Source organism: Paramisgurnus dabryanus, chromosome 4 (genome assembly GCF_030506205.2).
Source record: "Paramisgurnus dabryanus chromosome 4, PD_genome_1.1, whole genome shotgun sequence".
Taxonomy (NCBI): Eukaryota; Metazoa; Chordata; class Actinopteri; order Cypriniformes; family Cobitidae; genus Paramisgurnus; species Paramisgurnus dabryanus.
In genome coordinates this window covers 396,490-420,418 of record NC_133340.1, presented here as the reverse complement: position 1 = coordinate 420,418, position 23,929 = coordinate 396,490, and the positions used below count along the sequence as shown (strand labels likewise).

General features: G+C 38.3%; 1 protein-coding gene across 1 annotated transcript; it reads left to right on the top strand.

The window, feature by feature from the left end:
* The first annotated feature begins 533 nt into the window (after positions 1-533).
* On the top strand, positions 534-23,929 carry LOC135785890 (E3 ubiquitin-protein ligase DTX4-like). Its single transcript, XM_065295520.2, has 9 exons — positions 534-831; positions 1,034-1,248; positions 10,028-11,075; positions 20,026-20,087; positions 20,202-20,363; positions 20,446-20,507; positions 20,892-21,212; positions 21,427-21,516; positions 21,757-23,929. Coding segments are annotated over exons 1-9 (2,190 nt in total). The 5' UTR covers positions 534-829; the 3' UTR covers positions 21,985-23,929.

Sequence of the window (23,929 nt, the reverse complement as noted above, 5' to 3'; positions counted from 1 at the left end):
ATTACAAAGAGGATCTTTGGGTGAGTGGCACTCCTTCGAATGATGACGTCAGCGCAAAACCCCTTGGAGAGGCCTTTATCTCTAAAGACGATAGATGGCGCTGAAGGAATATAAAATATGTACTGACAGATGATCATCAGTGTCACCTTGGGGCGTTATCTTAAAAACTCATGGGATTGTAATATATTTTTCTCATCTCTACATATTGTTTACAATCACTGCATGTTTGTGCCTTATTTTAACACGACTTGAATCGTACATGGGATTTATGATCAGGCATGTTCTTTTATTAAAATGTATAGGACTAAAATAAAATAAATAAAACTCCACATTTCTGGTTTGCATTGTTGTATGTAATCCAGCTTTGACAAATGATTACAAGTTTTATTCAACAAGTGAGAGTCAACTTGAATTTCTTTGTGGGCAATACACAGATTTCATCGTTTAACTGTCGTTATTTGTTCACCATCCAAACTACATGAAATAACATGACCAATCCAACAGGTTTTGGTCGCGGGGGGTGTTGCGTGTCACTTTTCAATTCAGAGCGATGCACGGCAAACCACGAGCGCTTCGCGAAAACACATTGACTCGAAGCTTACATGATTTTGGATAAATCACACCTCATTTCGCAATAAAGTAACGATACTAAGCCGAGAGTTAAGAAGTACAAGATAGATATGTAAACGCCGATTATTTAAATAATTAAGACCGTCTGAGAGTTTTACTCGTACGGAGTTGTTGGGACTTCTTGTGCCCAGTCATGGAAGCGATACGGAGATTTCTGCCCTGATGCCGCGATCTCTCCCGTCATATTTTCTCTAAATAAATGTGAGTATACTACTTTTTATACTTTCATGCATGACTTAAGTACTTTGGCTTAATGTATCGATGGTTTGTAGTTAGCTAGCGATGTCTTGCATACCAGTATGAGTATTGTTTGTGGTACCGTGTTAACATAAGCTACTCTCATCTTCAGCCATCTCAAAAGTCCGGTTGCGAAGAGAAAAGTAATAGTTTTCTGTACTTCCAGGGACGCGATGTTACTGGCCTCAGCTGTGGTCGTGTGGGAATGGCTCAGCGAGCACGGGCGCTGGCAGCCGTACAGCCCGGCGGTGTCTCGTCACATAGAGGAGGTGATACGAAGCGATCCCCGCGGCGGCAGCATCGTCCTAGGCCAAGCTGACAACCGCCTGTCGCCCTACATCATCGATTTACAGTCCATGCATCAGTTCAGACAAGACACGGGTAAGATGAACATATAACAAGTGACTGTAGTACAATGAATAGTTAACGATATTAAACTAGAAAAGTGAAAAAAATCCTAATACTGTGGTGAGGTTCAAGAACACTAGATGTATAATAAATATACTACAGTAGTTAATTACTAAGCAATTAAATATTTAAGAGACAAAGTTTTAAAATTGCTGTATACAACAGTATACGTCAATGTACAATATTTTAATATAGTAAATTCCGTACTGTAGTGTTTTTCATGTGTGAATATTTTGTGACCAGTGCTTAACCTGATATAACAAATCAATTGATGGTCAGTAAAACCTTAACAAAAAATGAGATTTAACTATTTAAACAATGATTTAACAATGAATATGTTGGTCAGTCGTAGCAAAGTAACGGTGCAATTTAAGGCAGAAAATGAAGAAATAAAGATCTTATATGTATAAGAACTATTTATTAACCACTCAGTGGTAAACAAGTTAACAGGCAAGTTTTGTAAAAGTGTTTAGTCAGTATGTTCTGTAAACATAGTTTTGTAGCAAGCATTCAGCAGTTTTGAATGAAGTGTTTACATCTGCAAGTATCACTCATGTGACCTTGGACCACAAAACCATTCATAATTAGGGCTCATTATAGTTGTGCGAAGGTCCTACAGTGTAGCTGCGATGGCGTAGACTACTGCTGAGTCCCAATTCGCCTACTTATACTACGACCTAAAAGTATGTACTGTTTTTGTGAGGAAAACGTACATACTTTTGAGTGTGTAGCAAAAGAGTATGCACGTTCTGGGACATACTTCAAATGAAGTCATGAAACGTGAACGAAAACGTGGTTGCCTAGTTACGCACACCACGACTGTTAACAATATTTCATTCATTCTTATGTCCAATATAATTTTATTTACCATTCCCATCTTTTTTTCTCATTGTTTTTTTTAACAATACATTTTACAATGTGTTCTACCAAATAGAGGAGTGAACAGGCGTCGTCGTAGAACCAAACGCAGGTCGTTTGTGAGGCAGCTGGTTCTGACGTTCATGTGCAATATGTGTAACGAAAGCTACTTATTTTAAAGTCAAAATATTTAAAGTTTATAGTATAACTATTGTTTAACGTATTTTGTACTCAAAAAATACCCCAATGAAAATGAACCATGCTTTTACTATAGTAAAAATGTAGTAACCATTAGGGCTGGGCGGTATGACGGTATATTCCGTTATCGCGGAATAAAATGTCAGACGTAACAGTTTTTCTATTCGCGGAATGCAAATAAGTGGGCGTGGCTAATAGGGGTGGGACAAAAAAATCGATTCTTACATGAATCGCGATTCGGACGTGGGCGTATATGTATATAAGAATGACATTATTTATCCCTTAGTTGCATTAAAGTACAGTATATGACAGTTCAGAGACTAGAAGCAAAAGCACAAACATTAACCTGGCTTTGAGAGCAAATGTGATGTAATGATTACTAATGACGTCACAGATATGCAAATTAGTATGTCAAGAATCGATTCTGAATCGAATCAGGACCCTAAGAATCGATTCTGGATCGATTCATGAGGGTCCAAGCGATGTCCACCCCTAGTGGCTAACTCTACCCTCCCGCATGTTAGAGTTAGTGTGACTGAGAAACATGTAAAATTATCTTCTTATGGTTGACTCTGTGTTCGACTTAATGCAGGGCTGTGTAAACCCATCGGTAGATTAACTAAGCGCATGGTAACATAAAACTATTGACGAGTCGAGTCGTGCAAATGAGTGATAAAAATACAGTGGCACATTCCAATTTTTGCCACCCCCCCAAAATGCTGCCCTAAGTAGCTACCACTAGTATTGGGGTATAGTAAAATTTAATATTATAACAAAAAAAAAAAACGGTATTCGGTATGAAACGGTGAACCGCCCAGCGCTAACCTTCTTTATGGAGAAACTAGTTGCATGCATTGCTCGGGTGTGATTTTGACCCATTCTTCACACAAACAATCTTCAAATCTTCAAGGTTCTGTGGGCCTCTTCTATGAACTCTGATCTTTAGTTTTTTTCCATAGATTTTCAGTTGGATTCAAGTCATGTGATTGGCTGTGCCATTCTAGCAGCTTTATTTTCTTTCTCTGAAACCAGTTGAGTTTTCCTGGCTGTGTGTTTGGATTTGGGTTTACTCTAGGCTGCACGATTAATTGAAAAAAAAAAGAATAACGATCTCAATTTATACATAAATGAGATCTTCTTTCTAAATGATGGTGATTCACTTGCATATATTTATACCCTGTATACAGATGCTCCATTCACATGTTTACGTATTTACATTACAATCCAGGATGCTATTTCAGTCAAACTTGCTCACATTCACACAGCGTAAGCCCAAACCCTATTCATTCACTAATCAGACCCGATCGTTTTTCTCCTCTCTCTTCCTCATTTGCGTTTTGCGGCAGACCTAAACACAGTCGGTTTACTTGGTGGATTTGGAGCAGCAATTTTCACACAAAAGAGGAAAAACAAGCACCATTGCAGAAAATCCTGGTGGGGAGAGAGTGAAGATGTAACAATATTGGTTTTGAAAAAATAAATATAATAACCAAATATTTTTAATTGGACATGAAGCACTGTAATTGTCCACATTTGTGTACCGCAGGTTCAAGTTACATAGAATTAAGTATTATGGTGCAAGCAACTAAAAAATTGGAGGTTAAGTTAAGCAAATGTAAAGTTACAGGGTCCACTCCTTCAAGTTCAAAAAATGTGCATCAATTCTTCAAAAAATAAACCCAAATGCCCTCTGTATCACTGCCACAAGTTCCCCATCAGAAAGGGTTTTAGCATGAGGGGAACATTGTAACATGCCCAGTGTTTCTCTCTGATGCCTCAAAATATTGATCGTTAAGTGTTTAAAGGGTTCGTGTTTTTAAAGTTTTATGGTTGGCCAGTTTGAGTGTACAAAAGCACTGGTGCTATTTATTTTAATTATTTTTATTCATTAATGTCAACATTGTTTATGTTTAACAGCAAGGGCCCTATTTTAACAATCTAAGCGCTTAGTCTAAAGCGCACAGCGCAACATCTAAATGGGCGTGTCCGAATCCACTTTTGCTAATTTAACGACGGGAAAAATGGTTTGTGCGCCAAGCGCATGGTCGAAAAGGGTTGGTCCTATTTTTCAATGAGTAATGGGAGTATTTTTGGGCATAACGTGCAATAAACCAATTAGAGTCTCAGCTCTCATCCCCTTTAAAAGCCACTTGCGCTGGTGCTATGTCTAATCCCTATTTAGATGACGGACTTTGTAAACTGAAAAATTAAGCTGAGGAAGAAGATCCCCAGTTTAAGATTAATGTTAAATAATTATGTTGTTTTTCACTTGTATTGAAATTGTTTTCTTTTAGTCATGCAAGTAAAAAGCAGGCTTTTAATTGCTTTAAATATATGGCTATCCAATATCATCAAAAAATAATGTATGTAAGAAAAGGTTTGTACTCTAAAAATACTTTATTTGTAACAAACAGGAGATAAAGAATTTACAAACAGTTCTCCGCACGTTTCAGCACTCTGACAGCTTCATGAGTTTTTTTAAGCATTACTTAAAAATGTTTCTCATCTCACCATATCCACAGGTACAGAGTCATCATATACAATAAATCCATGAGGTAGCATTTAAAAAAAGCATTTAAAAACAGATGCATTTGTTTAAAGCAAAGCATTTATTTACTTACCAGGCTACAGGTGAAGCAGCTCTTGGCGTCTTCTAACGTCTCATAATTAGTCCTCATTTATATCCAAGAGACTCAATAATAATCTTTTACATTAAATCCTTTAATCTTTCATATTTAAAAGCGTGTTTGTGCTGCTGCGCATTCATGTATGTGATAAGTAAACCCGCGTTGTCGTCCCGTTTATAGGCGCATATTACTAATGCGCTCTTTAAATAACAAAAAACATATTGCGCCATTGACTTTAGACTTTAGAGCAGGTTTTTGTTGTTCAATGGCGTAGTCTATTTTAGTTGCCTCAAAATAGCAAGGCGCCAACAATGCACCTGATCACACCTCATTTTCAGACCCGAATGCCCATGGGCGCAAAAGGGGGCGCAACTGCATTTGCTATTTAAACAATGTGTCGCTAAACATGAAAATGATAATTGCGCAGGGTGGAAACTAGCAAAAGACACTTGCGTCGCGCATTGCGCTGCATTGCGCCGGGTGTATGATAGAGCCCCATATCTTAATCTTAAGTTGTCTAAAATAAGGAAAAGAGACTTTTAAGACATTAAAAAAACATTGTTGTTGAAAAAATGAGAATCGTGTGAGAGAATCATGATCTCATTGTCCATAGAGAATTCACGTTTAGCAAGAATCCTGCAGCCCTTGTTAACTCATCATGAGATGTTTCTTGCATGACACCCTGGTAATTAGACACTGTTTTATAGACCATCAGTGACTGAACCAGCTGTTACTATTTACACTGACAAGGGTCAGGATTGCTTTTTTATTACTGACTGCCTTGGCTTTCCATGGCTTTTTAGACCTTATCCTTCAGGGTCTAATTACTTCTGCTTGTGTCATTTTACATGATTACACATAACTTTTGGACATCTATGGGTTGATTTCTTGATGGTTGTTACCAACATCTGGTGAATATGTCATGTCAATAGCAGCTTTAGAAATAAATATACTAAAAAAACAGTGACACGTTCAATACTTATTTTACCTGCCGTATATTACTTGTTCAGAAGACATTTGTATGACGTCTAGGATGTACTTCTAACTGTCATGTCAATGTACAAGACAGATCCACCCTGATGCGTTGATCACATACAGAGTAGTGGAATGACGTCAGGGTTAGAAAAAAAACTGGATTTTTATGTTTGGGAAAATGAATCCTTTAGGGCAAAGCTTGAACTACTAGAACTGTGTTTATGACACACTGACAGTAAGGTTTTAGGGATGTTTGTGACAACCCTACTTTGTCAGGACTTGTCCCAGGAACCTGCAAAGTTACTTTTTACACAAACTCACATTCCATTATGTACTACTCAGGGAATTAAGCACACTTCTAGGTGAAAGAACGAAACTGTTAAGATGGATAGAGGAGTTAGGGAAAGGGGAGTGGTTGTGATTGTGCAACAGGCTGTGAAGTTTCATCCACTCTGGCCCCTGGGGCCGTCAGTTATTCTGTTTTCAGACTGGACACACACACACATACAAGGCTGGATTGTGTTTCTCCTGATCCAATGACTCTCACATGGTTGGGCTAAAGAGTAAAGGGAATGTTCAGATTTGTTGTATTGCCTCTGGCTCACCATTTTGTGAATGGTTTCTGGTGGTTTCGCTCACTTTCATAAACACTCACATAAACTGCAGTTTTTATTGTTGCTCATTTTGCTAAATTTTCCCTTTTGCAGTGCACTGTTTAAATTGTTTATGAAAGGCCATAACCTTAGAAAATAAAAAATAAACAAAGACAGTTGAAATGACATTAATTATAATAAGTAGTAATGCACCGATGTATCGGCCGCCGATATTTATCCGCCGATTTTTGATGAATTTGAAATCGGCAATAGCACGAGAGAGGCCGATACAGATTTTGTTTATTAATTAACTGCATAATTTTTTTTCCATTATATGTAAAAAATGAGTTAATGTTGTTAATAAAATAAATGCTGAATAGCAAAAACCACCTTTGAAGGTTGTCATGCTGTCTTATTATATTTGTTTTAGCTTAATTTGTGCCTCTCTAATTATGTTGGTCAGTTGAATGTTAATTAGATCAAATCCATGTTCACTAAAAATTATTTGATGCAGAAATAAACTAGCTAATAGACCAACTGTATAGTATTGTATACAAGTGTTTAATATCGGTATCGGCCAGAAGTTGTCTGTTTAAATCGGTATCGGCCCAAAAAAATCCTATCGGTGCATCCCTAATAATTAGTCTAAAAGTATGCAAGTATAAAATACATAGCATACATTTTCTACAGAGGCGGATTATCTAGTAACTAAAGCGCTGGTCTAACAGTTAATTCATTCTCATTTTTGAAGTTATAATAGAGCCAAAATGAAGTATATTCTTCATCTAACAACAAAAAATATTTTATAAAAAATATGCAGTCACTGTCTTTTCATGGGAACCAACATGTTAAAGACAATACAGAAGATTATCCATCCATCATTAAGTCCATTATTTAAGCAATCCCCTCACCACCATACGTTTATTAAATGTATTGAGAAAAAAAACAATATTTTAAGCGCATCTCATCAAAATTGAAACCAAAAACTGTGTCACAATGAGAAAACTTCAGATTGCATTGGTTTTTGTATGTCTCATGATGACTAGTTACATTATATGCATCCACCATTGGTAATTGAAGTCAATGATTAGATAATTTTGGTAACCTACTTTAATGCAATATTGTGTGATCTTAACTCTTTCTGTGGTATATTTAAAAAATTAAAATGTTTAAACAGGAAAAATAGAAAAAGCAATTTTTTTCCTTTGGGAAGGAAAGGGAAATAAAAACGGGGGCCTCAATGGAGGCAAAGAGCCAGCGACAATAGAGCAGATGGATAGACCCCGTTCACCTGCTGTAGGGCTTTGTGCTGCTGTTGCAGAGGTCCTGGGATCCTTAACCCAGTTTCACAGTTTATGATCTACTGAGGGACAACTTTTACTCCCACACATACTTGCACAAGCATGCAAACCTAAATGGCTGGCATGTGATTGTGGACATGGCCATCTGTTGCTGTGTCTGCAGTGTGCAGAGGAGTCAAAATATTATTTAGTTTTATCTATACAAACTTTATTTTGTGACTTCAGCAGCCACGAAAACCAGAATCTCTACCAAAGAACTAATGTCCTTTTGTGCAGTGACCCGTTTTATGTCAAAATAGCTAAATTTGATTTCCACATCCTTTTTAAGATCACCCTAACTCAACAACTAACTCATCTCTTAAAGGGATTGTTCACCCACAAATAAAAATGCTGTTTATTTACCCTCAGGCCATCTGATATATTGGCCTTTTTCTTCAATAGCACAATAAAGAATATCATTTGCAGAAACCCACAGTGCTCTGTAATTCATATAATGCATTTATATTTAGTTCAAAAAGTATATAAATCCAATGCAAAAGCAATCCCCATGACTCCTGGTGACATAATGGTGACATATTGACATCTTGTGAAGCCAATCGATTGATTTTTCTTAATTGAACATTGTACAGCATGATGTTCTTGTGGTGTTTGGTGGTTGTGGCAAACATCGGACAGTCTGCAGGTGAGTAAATAAACAGCTAATTTTATTTTTGGGTGAACTTTCCCTTTAAATATACACAACCCTATCCACTGGACTAAAAATAACCTAGAAAAATCAAGGTTAATTTGACCAAACGGGTTGGGTTTGCCCGTACTTGACCCGAAAATGGGTTGGAACAACCCAGCATTTTTTAGAGTGCAAGGAAGGGAGGCAAGCATGCATTATTGTTGTCTATTCATAAAAGAACGTCAGTATGGATACAAAAAGCTGGGCGGAGACAGTTGTTTCTGGTATGGGGCAGGGCAAATAAGGTGAGACACAGTTGAAGAGTAATTAAAGCACACGAAACAATTTCTTTCACCTATTTTTTTGGAACACCCTTTATAATTTGAATACATTTCATTTTAATTTTATTAACATCATGCAAATTCATACAAACATGAAGATTCTTTCATAAATTACTCACCCTCATGCCATTCCATATGAATATGATTTATAATTTAATGTTAAATTGCCGTAATTTGCTTAAAATGGTAAAGCTTAAAAAAATAGCTGCTACATCCACGACTCCAATGAGTTAATACATGTTTTCTGAAGCTACATGTTATGTTTGTGACATGAAACGTTTAGCATTGAGTTATTTTCAAAAATATAAACAATAATTTTGTCGTATTTATTCTCGCATGTCTCATGACTAATTATAATGTATGCGCTTCGTCACAGAAACAACCGAGTGTTAAAGTTATCAGCATACCTCCATATGTGTTAATTTGCTTAATAAGCTAAAAATTAGTTATTAGAAGATAACCTCGAGTCATTGGGATTACTTTAATGATAATTGTATGTGCTTTTGGGGGCTTTTCCATTTGGAAGCCCATATAAGAGGATAACATGATGGCATTTTTGTCAGCAATTTGTCTTAAGTATGCCTTTGGATTATTTGTGTGTGTATCGAATACTTTGTAACTAATAATTTCTACTTGTATTATGTGCACTGCTGCTATGCCTTAAGCTAAGTGAATGTTGTGTATGTTGCACCCAGGTACACCCAGTTTGATTGAAAAGTGCTTCCCTAAATAGCTTCAGAACTTGATCTGGACCCAGCAGATTCATTCTCATGGGAAGAATGAACTTAATGTCTTTTCTGTGTCTAAGAGTGAACTAAATGTCTATTCTGATGAATAGATTCAGTTCAAAGTATGCATAACAATAGTCATTCGGCTTGTTTAAGGGAGGCTAAGTATCACAAACAATGTGAATGGATTCATCAGAGTACATGAGTACACGTGATTATTAAACCAGTAATACCAGTAGGATTGATTTGTTACATTATAAACTAGAAAGTGTGATTAAGACTACTCTTTGTCAAATAATAATGTAAAGAACATTCTGTGAATCAAACTTTGATGCTCCTTATCACATATTTAGATTATGAGACTTTAACCTGGATTTTACTGGCAGGGTGACATATTTCTTTGGAATGTATCTGCACACGTTATTTATTATTTAGTTAATAATGTTTCTGTTTACCTCCTTCAGGTACAATAAGACCAGTGCGAAGGAGTTTCTATGACCCCACCACAGCACCAGGCCAAGGTTGGATATGGGAGTGGGAAAATGACTCTGGTTCCTGGACCATGTATGACATGGAGGTAAACATTGCCTTGCAAGCAGCACAAGATCAACAGAAACCCTGGTTGGACCTGACAACTTTGGGCTATTGCTACCTCGTGGACTTTCAGAACATGACCCAGTTTAACAAGCAAACGCAACGGAAACGGCGCATCCAGAAACGCTCTGACATGCCATATCCATTTATCTGTGGGACACTGCCCAAATCTACACAGGCTTGGAGTACTGGCTCAAAAACTGAAAGGACGCTTAGAGGAGTTACATCAGGTGGGGGCTCTACCGGTGCCCTTCTTGGGATAGGCATTTCTGGGTCTACCCTGAGTAGAAAAGGAAGTATGGTTTACCCTAGCGGGACACTTTCAGTGTCATCCCTCGCCCCTGTTGGACAACCGTGTGCGTGCCAGCAGTGCATGCTGGTGATGAGTATAAAGGCGAATGCCACAGCAACACAAACGCTAGGACGCAAACCTCATGCAACGAAACCTAAACCCAGTTTTGGGACGCTTCCAAAAAACTCAAAATCTTTGTCTGTTTTAAATTCGTATTCTCATGCACTACCAGATGGTTTGCCATTAAGCTACTCCCCTTCTGGAAAAACCAAGAAGTCTAGCGATTTTTCCCATTCATTTTCCCATCTTACTCCGGACACTGCCACTCTCTCAATGTCATCTAGCTGCCATTTGCCTCCACCTTTAGCCTCGACTCCTGCTTTGTCATTTTCCAATCAGCATTCTTCATCCACACAAAACACAGCGTCTTCAGTAGCATTGGTGCCAACTGCCACACTCGTCAACGTGTCAAGTACCACATCGTCCACAACTTCTTCAACGTTACCCCAACAACGCTCTGCTGCCTATGCTGCCCCTATACCATCTCGTGCCAGTCTGGCAGGGCTTAGCCAGCCTGCTTTGCAAAAAATCGCAAGGGCACAGTCACAGGCGCTTATTGCTTCTGGGTGAGAAAAGCTATTTTCACTTTTTCTTGGAAAGTTCCTCAATATCAAGACTAATGTGTAAATACAATTGTGTTGTTTTGTTAAGACTTTTTTTGCTTTTTATCTAACTCTCTGATAATTTGGATAGCGTCTAGAGTAGTGCAGCAAAACTTTTTATGCTGTTTAGGGGTGCACGATTATGAAAAATCATAATTGTCGATTATTCACAGTGATATTTAGGGCTCCAGACTAACTTTTTTCACTAGGAGCACAGTGGCCCCCAACTGAAAATTTTAGGGGCACAACCAGAAAATTTAGGGGCACATATCGTAAATCAACATGCTAACCAAATATTCACATTTCTACTAAGTAATACACTGTATTACTAATAAATACTTTGATGATAGATGCAGAAAGTACAATGTGCTGTTTTAAATTCAGTGTCACATCACAAAAAAAGGTCAAATTTACTGGTCGCACATGTGCGACTGGATTAGGGCTGCATGATAAATCGCATGTGTTTGTCACGCGCATCTCGTCAGTAATGCCGGTTCCTTGATGATAAGTGTTAGGGATGTTCACATTGACCGTTTAACCGTTAACCGAAGGTAAGACATTATGACCGATTAACATTATCAGTTAAAATAAAAAATATTTGTTAATACATGGTGTGTGTCGTCATGAGCCGACAGACATTTCGCCACTTTTCTATCTTTAATTTGTGAATGTCCTGTAAATGACACAAATGATTGCTGCCCTGACGGTCTGATAAAGTAATCATTTGTATGAGAAATCATTTGTATGCGTGTTTGGAAGCTGAACGGAGACGCGCGCGTGTCCGCGCAAGATGACGCGGTCCGTCTGCGCACATCCGGACAGACGTTGGCTGATGGCCTCTGACCCTAACCATAAACATCTAGCTCTTTTTGGACAAACGGAGAAAGACGACGCAAAACCAAAACTTTCTGAAAAGCGTCCTGCTTTAGAAATGACCACTGTGGTAGATGAAACGGAGACAATCTGCCATTTGGATATTAATCCACTGGACCGATCGCGTGCTTTTTAACAAGGTATGTTGCGTGAATATCTGATAATGTATGAATCCTGGTTCTGTTGTTGATCTGTGGCTGCTGTTTGCACGACGCAAAACCAAAGACGATGCAAAACCAAAACTTTCTGAAAAGCGTCCTGCTTTAGAAATGACCACTGTGGTAGATGAAACGGAGACAATCTGTCCTTTGGATATTAATCTACTGGACCGATCGCGTGCTTTTTAATAAGGTAATGTTGCGTGAATATCTGATAATGTAAGAAACCTGGTTCTGTTGTTGATCTGTGGCTGCTGTTTGCATGTTCAAATTAAATGTTTTGTTTTTACTAGTTCACAGACAACCGTCAACTGTATTTTTACTCAATGACAATTTCATATTAAAATCTTATCAGTTAACGGTTAATGTTCGGTTTAGAAGCTACGGTTGTCGGTCGGGAAAATTAACTGATATGAGCATCCCTAATAAGTGTTAAATTGCCATCAGCTGTTTTCAGATGGAGCAGCTTTAACTACACAGAGCCGTAGTTCACTGACAATCAGGGCAATTTCACATTAATTATCGCGGACGTATCGCCTGCGATATGGCCCAGCTTGTCAGGGAACAACGGCTCTGTGCAGTTAATGTCGCGCAATCTGAAAGCAGCTGTTGGCAATTTAATACTAATCAAGGAACCAGCATTACTGACGTGATGCGCGTGGTATAGTAATATACTAAGTAAAATAATGTTAAGTAAGGGATAATGTAGAGGCAGCCGTTAGTTATTGGGAAATAAGCCCCGACAGTGTGATCAGGACCCGACGCGAATACCTTATTAAGATCCTCTGCTTCATACTTGTCTGTCTCCATTTTTTTATCTTTAACCAGTCTTTGAGAAGTTTTAATGCCCATTCTGTATTTTTTTGTGTGTTGGCTTTGTAGCTGTCATGCTCTATTTTGTCAAGTTCAGTCTCAGTAAGCTGTCTGTGTCTTGTCGTGTTTGTCACAAGATGGCGCCAAACAGACAGTAATCTTTATTGGCGCGGAGCGATTTTACTCGTGCAAGTAGTCCGGCTATGCGTTATTATTTTGGAGCGGTTATTATTTGAAAAGAACGAACCTGCAAATGTCTCAACTGACCAATCAGAATCAAGCATTCCAGAGAGCCGTGTAATAATGACAAATAATTATGGGAGTTATGTTTTCAGTAAAAAATTTAAAACGAATTGCTAAACGCCACCTCAACTTATTAATTTTAAAAATCTCTGATACGTCACTGTATATGATACCCAAACATACTGCCGAAATGTACAGAAATAAGTACAATTGGACAGTTGTGATAGAGGTTTTGGGCGATTATGTATTTGTTTCACCTGCAATTGTAATCTTGATTCATTTTGTTTACACACAACAATGATATCTCAAGGTCCTGAACACACAGACTTCGTAAAAATGTGTTCGACAAAAACACAAATCTGTCTAAAATCGATTCTGAATCACAAGGCTGCGATTCTGTGTTTCATGCGCAGCTTGTGCATGTAGGCCTACTACGGCGTTTCAATCTAAAATCATTTCGAGTCTGAGTCGTTCATAAACGTGCATTTAAAAAAGCAACACTCGTTAAACAAAATCATTCAACATATCCTTTATTATCATGAAAATACCTGAAACAATTTGAAGAACGGTGATATAAAAATTCTTATAGACATTTCCTGGAATAGCGTATGGTGGTACTTCTGTGGCACAAATGGAGTTTCTTCTCGAGAGCGCCCTCTGGCTTTTGGATGTGCTGGGATTTCACTGTAATTTATTAAAATTCATTCATTTACAAAGCGCGATTTTGGACGATTAATCGTTACAGCCCTACTACTCAACATACAGAGTTTACTATTACTTAAAAAAAATTACTAAATTTTGTCACTTAATAATCCAGACTTCTATTTACCTTTTCTGTTTACCATTTTTCTTTGATATCAGCAATGCAATATGAACGAAAGAGTGAATTTAATATAGTAATTTATCGTATTCAATTTTGAATGCTTCCCTTTTGGTCAGGATAAGATATACAAGCTTGCTCAAAACCAGATCATTCCTCTTGTCCCAGATTCATTCATTTCACTTTTTTCTCAGTTTAAGTTTAATCTGGTACTAAATGACAGATTTTCAATGTGAAGTTCTTTTGGACCACAACATCTAACCTCCTTAATCTTTGTGTGCTTGTTTTATTTCTTCGTTGCGTGGGAGTGTGTTTCTCACGTTTCTTACTCCGCTAAATTACCCCCGTCTGCGCTATTTGATGGCCATCTGGGGACAGAATGCCCCCCTCTCGTGCATATAGCCGTTTCTGTGTTTTTTCCCCTAAGCTCTCAGTGGTAATCTTGCGTTCACACTGGGCTTCTGCAGCAACCTTTGTTGAAATGACAAGGACTCGTCTGCATTAGCAACACAATGCTGCCCCATCTGAAGCATTTACCCTAGTAGACTGTGTGTGTTTGTGTCTGCGTGAGAGTCTAAGAATTGATTGAAATTATAAGCAGAAGGTTTTGACGATTTCAGTTGTAAAATTCTGTCCGTTTTATGAGGTGTGCGGTGTAGAAATTGTTTGAGCTGTATGCATAGTTAGGGCTTGACATAGCATTAATACAGACACAGTTTTTGGTGTCTTACGCAACGATTGCAACATTTTGTCAAATTTCATTCATGTTAATTCTGTTTTTTTAACAGGAACATGCCCTTTTGTATTTTTTATAAGTAATTTACATGCAGATTTGTAATGATAGATGTGATTCGAATGTTTAGCAAGCAGCTTTAGTCTATTAAAGGTGTTGTGGCACACATGTGTGTTTCAGATTCAAAAGAGCATATTAAATGGTTTGTCTGCTGCAAGCCTATCTAATAGTACATTGTGTCTTAAAGCCATCTGGAAAGAGAGAGAGAGAGAGAGAGAGAGAGAGCAGCAGTTGCTGAGCATGTGTGTGAGAGTAAAGAAAAAGACAAGTCTGTTGTAGTGGTAAGATCAAGGGTCATTAAAGGTCAAAAGCTTCCCCATTAGCTGAGCAACCTTCTACCCTCCCATATCAGACACCCTTACAAACTCTTAGCATTTCAATGGAAAGCAGAACAAAACAAGCAAAGAAATTAAAACTAGTGCAGTGATAGCGGTTATTGACCAAAATGCATTAGTAACAATCATGTCATCATTTTAAGCATGTCCCCTTTTTTAACCTCTTAACCACTTAATCATACTTTCAGTTCTCACTTTCATGTGAAAATAACATTTGTTGAAGACAAAGAGGCTGTTTACACTTGGCATTGACATGCTTTTTCGTCGAATGGATCACAAGTGGACGACATTAATGCCAGGTGTTCAAAACTTTTTGAGCTTGTCCACTTTCGACCACTTTCAACCATATTCAGAGGTAGTCGAAAATCCTTTCGATCAGATTGCTTTTGTAGTGTAAACCCACATGTGGTTGAATGTGTTTGAATAGCCACAGGAGACTGCCTTCTCTCCACCCATTTATCTAATCTGAGGTACTGAGCACAATGTTTTACGTCATTTCTGACTTCTGGCACAAACACACGGTGTACAGTAATTTTAGCATTTCATTAATAAAACGAAAGTGGCTGATCTCTGCGTAGTTTCATTTTGCAAGCGTGTGAAAGTTGTGCGATCTTATTTCATCAATTGCGCTGAAATATCAGAGAAAGCTCTAACATATACATGTAGAAAACACTGTGCAGCATGTTTACTTACAACACAAGCAGCGGATTCTGACATAATATTAGTTTGCGTCCATATAAACTCGTCATTACTCCTGCTCGCGTTTAAATGACAAGAGGGACTCGCCCACAGTCTCGACAGACCACCCCCTCACAGTATTCAGGGCAGAAGCGGTCAAAAGTGGACAAAAGAGACGGATTTAAATACCAGGTGTAAATGTGATGTGTCTCTCTCGTCCACTTGTGATCTTATCGAGGAAAACACATCTTAATACCAAGTGTAAACAGCCCCAAAGTGTACAATGTTAGGAGAAAATATTAGTGATGCACCGATGTATCGGCCGCCGATATTTATCGGCCGATTTTTGATGAATTTGAAACCATCGGCAATAGCACAGGAAAGGCCGATACCGATTGTTTATTAATTAACTGCATAAAGAAATCCATTATATGTAAAAAAAAAAATGAGTTAATGTTGTTAATAAAATAAATGCTGAATAGCAAAAACCACCTTTGAAGGTTGTCATGCTGTCTTATTATATTAGTTTTTGCTTAATTTGTGCCTCTCTTATTATGTTGGTCAGTTAAATGTTAATTTGATCCAATCCATGTTCAGTAAAAATAATTTGATGCAGAAATAAACTAGCTTATAGACCAGCTTTATAGTGTTGTATACAAGTGGTTAATATCGGTATCGGCATCGGTATCGGCCAGAAGTTGTCTGTTTAAATCGGTATGGGCCCAAAAAATCCTATCGGTGCATCCCTAGAAAATATGTTACAATTTACAATGTACATCAGGGCTCTAGACTGACAACCAAATGGTAGCAATTTGCCACCAAAATTTGAGAGTGTGCCACTGAATTTTACATCGTCGCACATGTGCAACCAGTAAATTTGACCTTTTTTTTGTGATGTGACACTGAATTTGAAACAGCACATTGTACTTTCTGCATCTATCATCAAAGTATTTATTAGTAATACAGTGGAAATTTGTAGAAATGTCATTATTTGATTTACGTTGTGTGCCTCTACATTTTTTTTGGTTGCGCCCCTAAAATTTTCAGTTGGGGCCACTGTGCTCCTAGTGAAAAAAGTTAGTCTGGAGCCCTTTACATTGAGTGCATGTATATGCACAGGTACAGTTATATGTTACTAGGGGTGTCACGATTCTAAGGTCATGATCCGCTGCGATTCTTGTTTTTTACATTTTTTTGAAAGCACAAAAATTGCTATGCCATTTTTAGACTAGACTTTTATGAAATATAATATCTGACCTTAAACCCAGAGATGCCCTGCATCTGTAGTCGTGCTGCCAGTGGAAAAATATGGTACACGCACATATGTGATAAAAAAACATGCTTTGTTACCGTCAGATGAGATTGTGAGACTATACCACTATAAGTCATGTTTAAATTCTGTTTTCATAACTCTTAAGCAACTGAAATAAGTGTTTTGAAACTTTAACAACGCCGTTCTGCACTAGTGCATGCTCTGTTCTGATTGAGTTCAGCTGAAGGCGGGAGGCGCTGGCTGTTTTTTTGTTTCCCATGTAATGAGCAGCTTGCGTGGTGTGTCTCCTGCATCTGCCATGCTATCTTTTGACTGGCTGTAGCAGCATCGACGATTCCATTTTTTTATTCGAGGTTGTGACTCAATTTTGATCGATTTCCATTTAAAATCTCCCTCATAAACGCATGCTGTGGCATGTGGGCAATGGGGTTCTGCGAGCATAAACAGCTTGCATAACGCACAACACTATCCATAGATAATCATTTAAAGTAGGCGTCTGCAACTAGGGGTGTGCAAAAAAATCGATTCACATGTGAATCGCGATTCAAGCTTTGCCGATTCCGAATCGATTCATAGCATAATAAAAATCGATTCATACATTTTTTTTGTAATGCCGTGTTACTATTGTCCTGAAATGAGTTTATCTCAGTCGTATTCACTCTGACGCCTGCACACTCTTGTCAGTCTTTACCACACATTGACTTTATGGGCGCGCTGCCCAGTTATATTAACAAGTGCCCAAGTATTCAATTCAATTCAATTCAATTCAATTTTATTTATATAGCGCTTTTCACAATTGTTAATTGTTGCAAAGCAGCTTTACATGAGTAGATGTAGAGGAGAACATTGAAAATCAATACATAGTATAAGAAGTAGAATATAGCGGCTAAGGATAAAAAACCGTGTAAGCGAGCATATTAATAATGTAACGTATACAGTAAAGTATATCTGGCATCAAATTTTATCTTTTTTGTTTTTCTGTGATAATGACACTCTTTAATAATGACATTTTGTGTGCGAAATGATGAGTTCGGTGTATAAGTTCACGTGCTCTCTGTTTCACAATGAATTGGGATGCGACGCGAACAAGCTCGTGTCACATTGTATCCTTCATGTTTCTGAACTTGAGCAGAGTTTTAACATTAAAGGACTTCACGGAGCACCCGCGGACCGTATGGTTCCGGGTTTGTATTTGAAATGGTCAGTCGGGTCCGGGTCAGTCAAAGTTAAATTACTTCGGGTACCAAGTCTGATTAATATTGTGTGCAGGGCCTGAAGTTTACATTTTTGACCACCAGCCACTGTGGCAGGTGGATTTAGAAATCCACCTGCCACAGAGACACTTTACCAGCCATTTTTTTTTTTTTGCCTGAATAGTGAATGATAACACTGTCTTTTTTGTATGAATTCAATATATATATATTTTTAGAGATACAAAAGTGAATTTCTCTTTGTCTTAGGTTGTTTGATTAAAATTAATGACACAGACTTAAGTAGGTTAATTGAGGTTACTGTCTCTTTAAGACCAGCACAGACTGGTTTTTGACTCTCTAATACATACACTTAAGACATAAAGAAATATTTTATTAGAAAAAGAATACTGATGAAATAATTTTGTTTATATGTGCCCTGTCAAGAGCAGAAAGAGTTTATGTACGCTTGCTTTTAGGAACGCGTCTCTCCGATGTGCCCTATTGAGTGCCCTAAAACCCGCGCACGCATACAGAGACGGAGGGGGCACAAACTGCGCACATAAACGCCGCACATACGTTGTTTTTCATTACTCTATTCGCAAAATGTATGTTAATGTACTACAGTATAAAGCACAGTAGCGCAACTCTCTCTAAAGTTTACACATCAAGAGTTCTGATCCGCCACAGTAGCACTACACATCTGTGGAACTGTGATTATACTGTAGCCTATGTCAGCATTACATTCTCATCCCATCTCACCAACAGTTTAATACTTACTCGCACATCCAAACGTAGTCAGAGAAGTGCCTCATCTTCTTTCCAATCGCATGAACGTTGCGAAACAGCAGTCGCATCCTCTCAATGAATCACTCAATTTGCATCGGTGATATGCGCAGGTTGATAAGAAATGAGCGGGTGCCGGTTACGAGTCATTCAAAAATATTTTAATGATATTCTGGCCGCGGTCATTCGGTCGAGTTTAAAAACTATTTTGAACAATTGCGGGCGCGTTAGTTGAAAATGTCTGTCGGGAGTGGGTTGTTTATAAAATGACCCGCGCATCACTGATTCGCATTGGCTACCCGCCAATGTGGCTGGTAGATTGACAGTGTTACCCGCCAATTGCAAAATCCACCCGCATTTGGCGCGTGGTCGGGTGTTAATTTCATGCCCTGATTGTGTGTAAAACCCGAGTCGAACGGAGAATGGCCGTGAGCGCTACCGCGCTAAAGCTCGCGTGCAGTTTCAGCGTGCCTGCGGTTTCTATTGCGATAACAACTGGCTCTTTTCTATAATTATTAATAAACCATATATTTTCCAAAATCTATTGCACTGAACGAGCAAAGCTCAAGCTGACTCAAGATTTACAAAAGGCAAAGCTGTAATGTAAAGTCCCCTGTCACTGGGACAGCAAGTAGAGTATAAAGAAATATTGGGAAGAAAATTATTAAGGAATTGTTCGCGTTTATGATTTGTATGCCCAAGTAATATAATAAATGCACAGTTTAGTTACATTATAAAAGCAAAACACTTTACGTTCATGTTATGATTCATGTTGTCAAAATGACATGTGATTATAATTTGTCTGTAATGTGTAACAGTCTCTCTCTAATTCATAATAACTCTAGGTGTGCCACTTCAACCATTATACCACTTAAAAATACTACAAAATACATGTCTGAACTAATTAGTAAAACTTGTAGGATGAGTTATATTGTTGTTGTTGATTTCCTAGGGTGCCAACAGTTCCCGTGAAGAACCTTAATGACTCCGGTCCTGTTCATCTGGCTCTAGCTGGTAGGAAAATCAGAGCCACCCTTAATGAACAATAATTAATTATTAAACTGACAACATGAAACTACATTATTCACAAGTTTTGCTTTAAAACATAGACATTATGATGTATTACAGGTATTACTGGCATTCTGATGAGTGCAGCTGGACTACCCGTATGCTTGACACGCTTACCTAAACAAGTTTTACATCCCCCACCTGTCAGTAAGAGTGACATCAAACCAGTTCCTGGCATTGGACACTTTTGCCGCAAGACCACCAAGAAACAAGCCCGCCAAGGTAAGAATCCTTGGGTACATCATCTTACAGACATACTCAAATATGGATGTTATGCAGTTAAACCTAGTTGGTGTTTTTTCAGGTGGAACACCAGAGGAGGTGGTGAAAAGTTATTTGCAGAAGGTCAGGAATCCACCAGAAGAAGTAAGACATCCTCATTATTTCTATGCGATCTAGAACTTCCTCTGTGATTTATACTGTATGTAACTGGCCTTAAAACTAGGTGATTTGCGAGTAGGCGGCTAATATAAAGGATACACTGCCTATTTATTTACTTTGAACATTTCTTCATTTCTCTTAAAGATGCATTGTGTAACTTTTAGAAGGATCTCTTGACAGAAATGCAATATAATGTACTTTATACAACTATACTATCAGTGGTGTATTTATTACCTTAGAATGAGCCGTTTTATCTACATACGCCTCGGGTCCCTTTACATGAAAGTTGCATTTTGCTCTCTTCCTGCAGTAATACAAAAAATTTAGGCTATTGGTTGTGTTGTATAAGCATTGTGTCTATTCTTTCAGGATTGCACTATATGCATGGAAGCTCTGGGAGGGCCGTCGGGTTACAAGGGTCCAGGTGTGACGAGTGCTTCACGTACAGAGTCAGTAGGAAGACTGACAAAATGTGGGCATGTTTATCATCAGCAGTGCCTTGTGGCCATGTACACCAATGGCAATAAAGATGGCAGCATGCAGTGTCCCACGTGCAAGACCATTTATGGAGTAAAAACAGGCAACCAGCCACCCGGTAAGATGGAGTACCATGTTATACCTCATTCGCTGCCAGGACACCCAGACTGCAAAACCATCCGGATCATCTACAACATACCGCCCGGCATACAGGTATGATTAGTACATGTGTCATTAACTTAATCATGTAAGAATTGCAATTATTGAATGTGACCCAGTCTGTGAAAACCCTGCTTAAGATATTTTTTTAATTTGCTGTTTTATACATAAAATCATCCAAATATAACCTTCATATCTTTAACATTGACTGGGCCACTTGACGAAACTTGTATTTGTTGTTATATTTAATAGCATTTTCTTTCTCTAGGGCCCTGGGCATCCAAACCCAGGGAAGCCTTTCAATTCAAGAGGATTTCCTCGTCATTGCTATATCCCAGATAATGAAAAAGGACGCAAGGTATGATCTCTCAACAAACAGTTCCTGTACAGTTTCTACTGCATTTAATCACAGATGCCTTCAGGGTTTTTCCATTAGATCAGCAGAAGAAAAACACACTGATCATTGGAGCCAGTTGATTTAGATGTTAATTCTAGGACATGTAAACTTGACAAAATTAGCTTCTTCATGCTTGACCAGTTTATATTTATGTTATTTCACATTTCTAATGATATCCATTTGATTCTACCATATTCTTAGGTGTTAAGCATGTTGTTGGTGGCGTGGGATCGCAGGCTGATCTTCTCGGTGGGCTCCTCCAGCACCACAGGAGAATCGGAAACTGTCATCTGGAATGAGATCCATCACAAGACAGAATTTGGCTCCAATCTTACTGGACATGGCTATCCAGACCCCTGCTATCTTGACAATGTACTTGAGGAGATAAAAGCCCAGGGCGTCAATGAAGATGAGGTACAACAGCAGTGAGGATGAGCAGGACAGAAAAGACAGGAACCCAATGGGAGTTGGAAGGCTTGAGCGATAGTAGATGGAGTGCTATTGAATCAGTATGAGATAAAATCTCAATACTGTGTGCTTTTGGCAAAAAGTAACACCCAATGGTAATAATGTTTGGTTAATGGTAAAGAAGTTTGGTTAAAGATGGAATATGGAGGTTTAAAGGATGAGAGTAAAGAAAGGAATCTGTGTGAGAAGGAAAAATGGAAGGTGGAGGGGACTTGTGAGGTAGAAAATAAAAGGGTCAAGAAAGTATCTGTCAAAAACAGCAAGTTTTGTTTGCTTAAGCTATGTTAAAGTAAGAAATTGTGAAAGTTGTCAAAACATTGCTAGCGTGGATGTATTCTGTTTCCTAGAACCAATGCAATTTGCATACTAAATGTTTTATGAATGTACTACTGTGATTATACTACACACACAACTTGCATCCATATGTATCCAAGCTTAGATTTTCTGAACTTCTATTTTTATATGATGATTGTGGATAAAATTCAAAGTTCAGTCAGTCAGAGTAATGCTTTTGAGGTTATCTTCATTTAAAGTCCCCATGTGGTGAAAATCAAGTTTTTATTGTTGTTAATATGTCTGAATGGTGTTTTAAATGTGCTTTAAGACAAACCATCTGCATATTCATTATTCAACACAAATGCTGACTATTTTTCCAAAGACAGACAAAACATATGCAGGTTAAAACCGCCTCCTACCTCGCAAACATGTAACCAATCACATCATGACATCATGATATATATTTATATGTATGCATTGTGAAACAGGACTTAGCAGCTATGTCTCTTAAAACTCTTGAATGTAGAATCTATATAGATGTATATCTATGGTCTGAGCTGGTCTGATTGAGTAGAGGCGGGGACTAATTTGCATAGTCATGGATCCACGTATACTAAGGGCCAGATTTACTAAAAAGGGCAAATGTGTGAAAGCGCAATTTCAAAAAAGTGCAGATGGGAGTGGACATTTCTGCAGGTGATTTTCTGGCAAGGCGCACGATAAAGAACACAGGCGCAAAAATCTAATTTCTATAATGACCCATGCAGTCTACAGCCCAATTTTTAGTCGTGTGTAAGCTCTACAGCGTAGGTTGTCCGTAGCCTGATGTGTACCCCGCAAAATTTTTAAAATCGCGTCAGTTCTACGCGGACTGCAAGCGCTGTGATTGGTCCATCAGAACCCCTCCCGTCAGGTAAAAAATTGCGTCATAGGTATTTCTGTTTGCGACGGTGAAAACAAAGATGAGCCAAGTTGAGGAATGATTTAACTCAAACTGCAACAAAAGTCGCTGTTAAAGCAACACTATGTAGTTTCCATGTACAAATGAACTACAGCTCCCCCATGTGGTTGAAAAGCGCAACAGTGCCTGGTATCAGACACTCTTCTGCAGGCAGGGGGAGGGGCGAGGCTGTGTTTCCTACCCTCCACCGCCACTTTCAGAGTGTGCTTGTAGCAGCTAGGAGGCTGCTCAGGTTGCAGCAACAGTACAATTTGTCCAGTTAAAAGTTGTTCTATCACTTAAATAATTTTAGAGACATTATTTAAAAGTAAATAAAACTACATAGTGTTGCTTTAATTTACTTCTATCACTGCTGGTCTTCTCAAATAATACACAACAAGTTGCTGTTTCTTCTTCGTTTGTGGGATAACTTCTTTATTGATGGTCTGCGCATGTGTACGATGGCGCAAAAGTATAAATGAAAACCGACGCAGAACCTACGCCATCGCGGCTACACCGTAGGTCCTACGCACAACTTTAACGAGCCCTTACCAAGAGCAGCACAAATTAGCATAGGGTCTAAGATATGTTTTTTAAGTAAATAAATAATGACGCAAATACAAAGTAAAACAAACCCTGGTGTACCTTGTTGTACTTGTTTGACAAAGTTATGCAATAATTGAATAATAA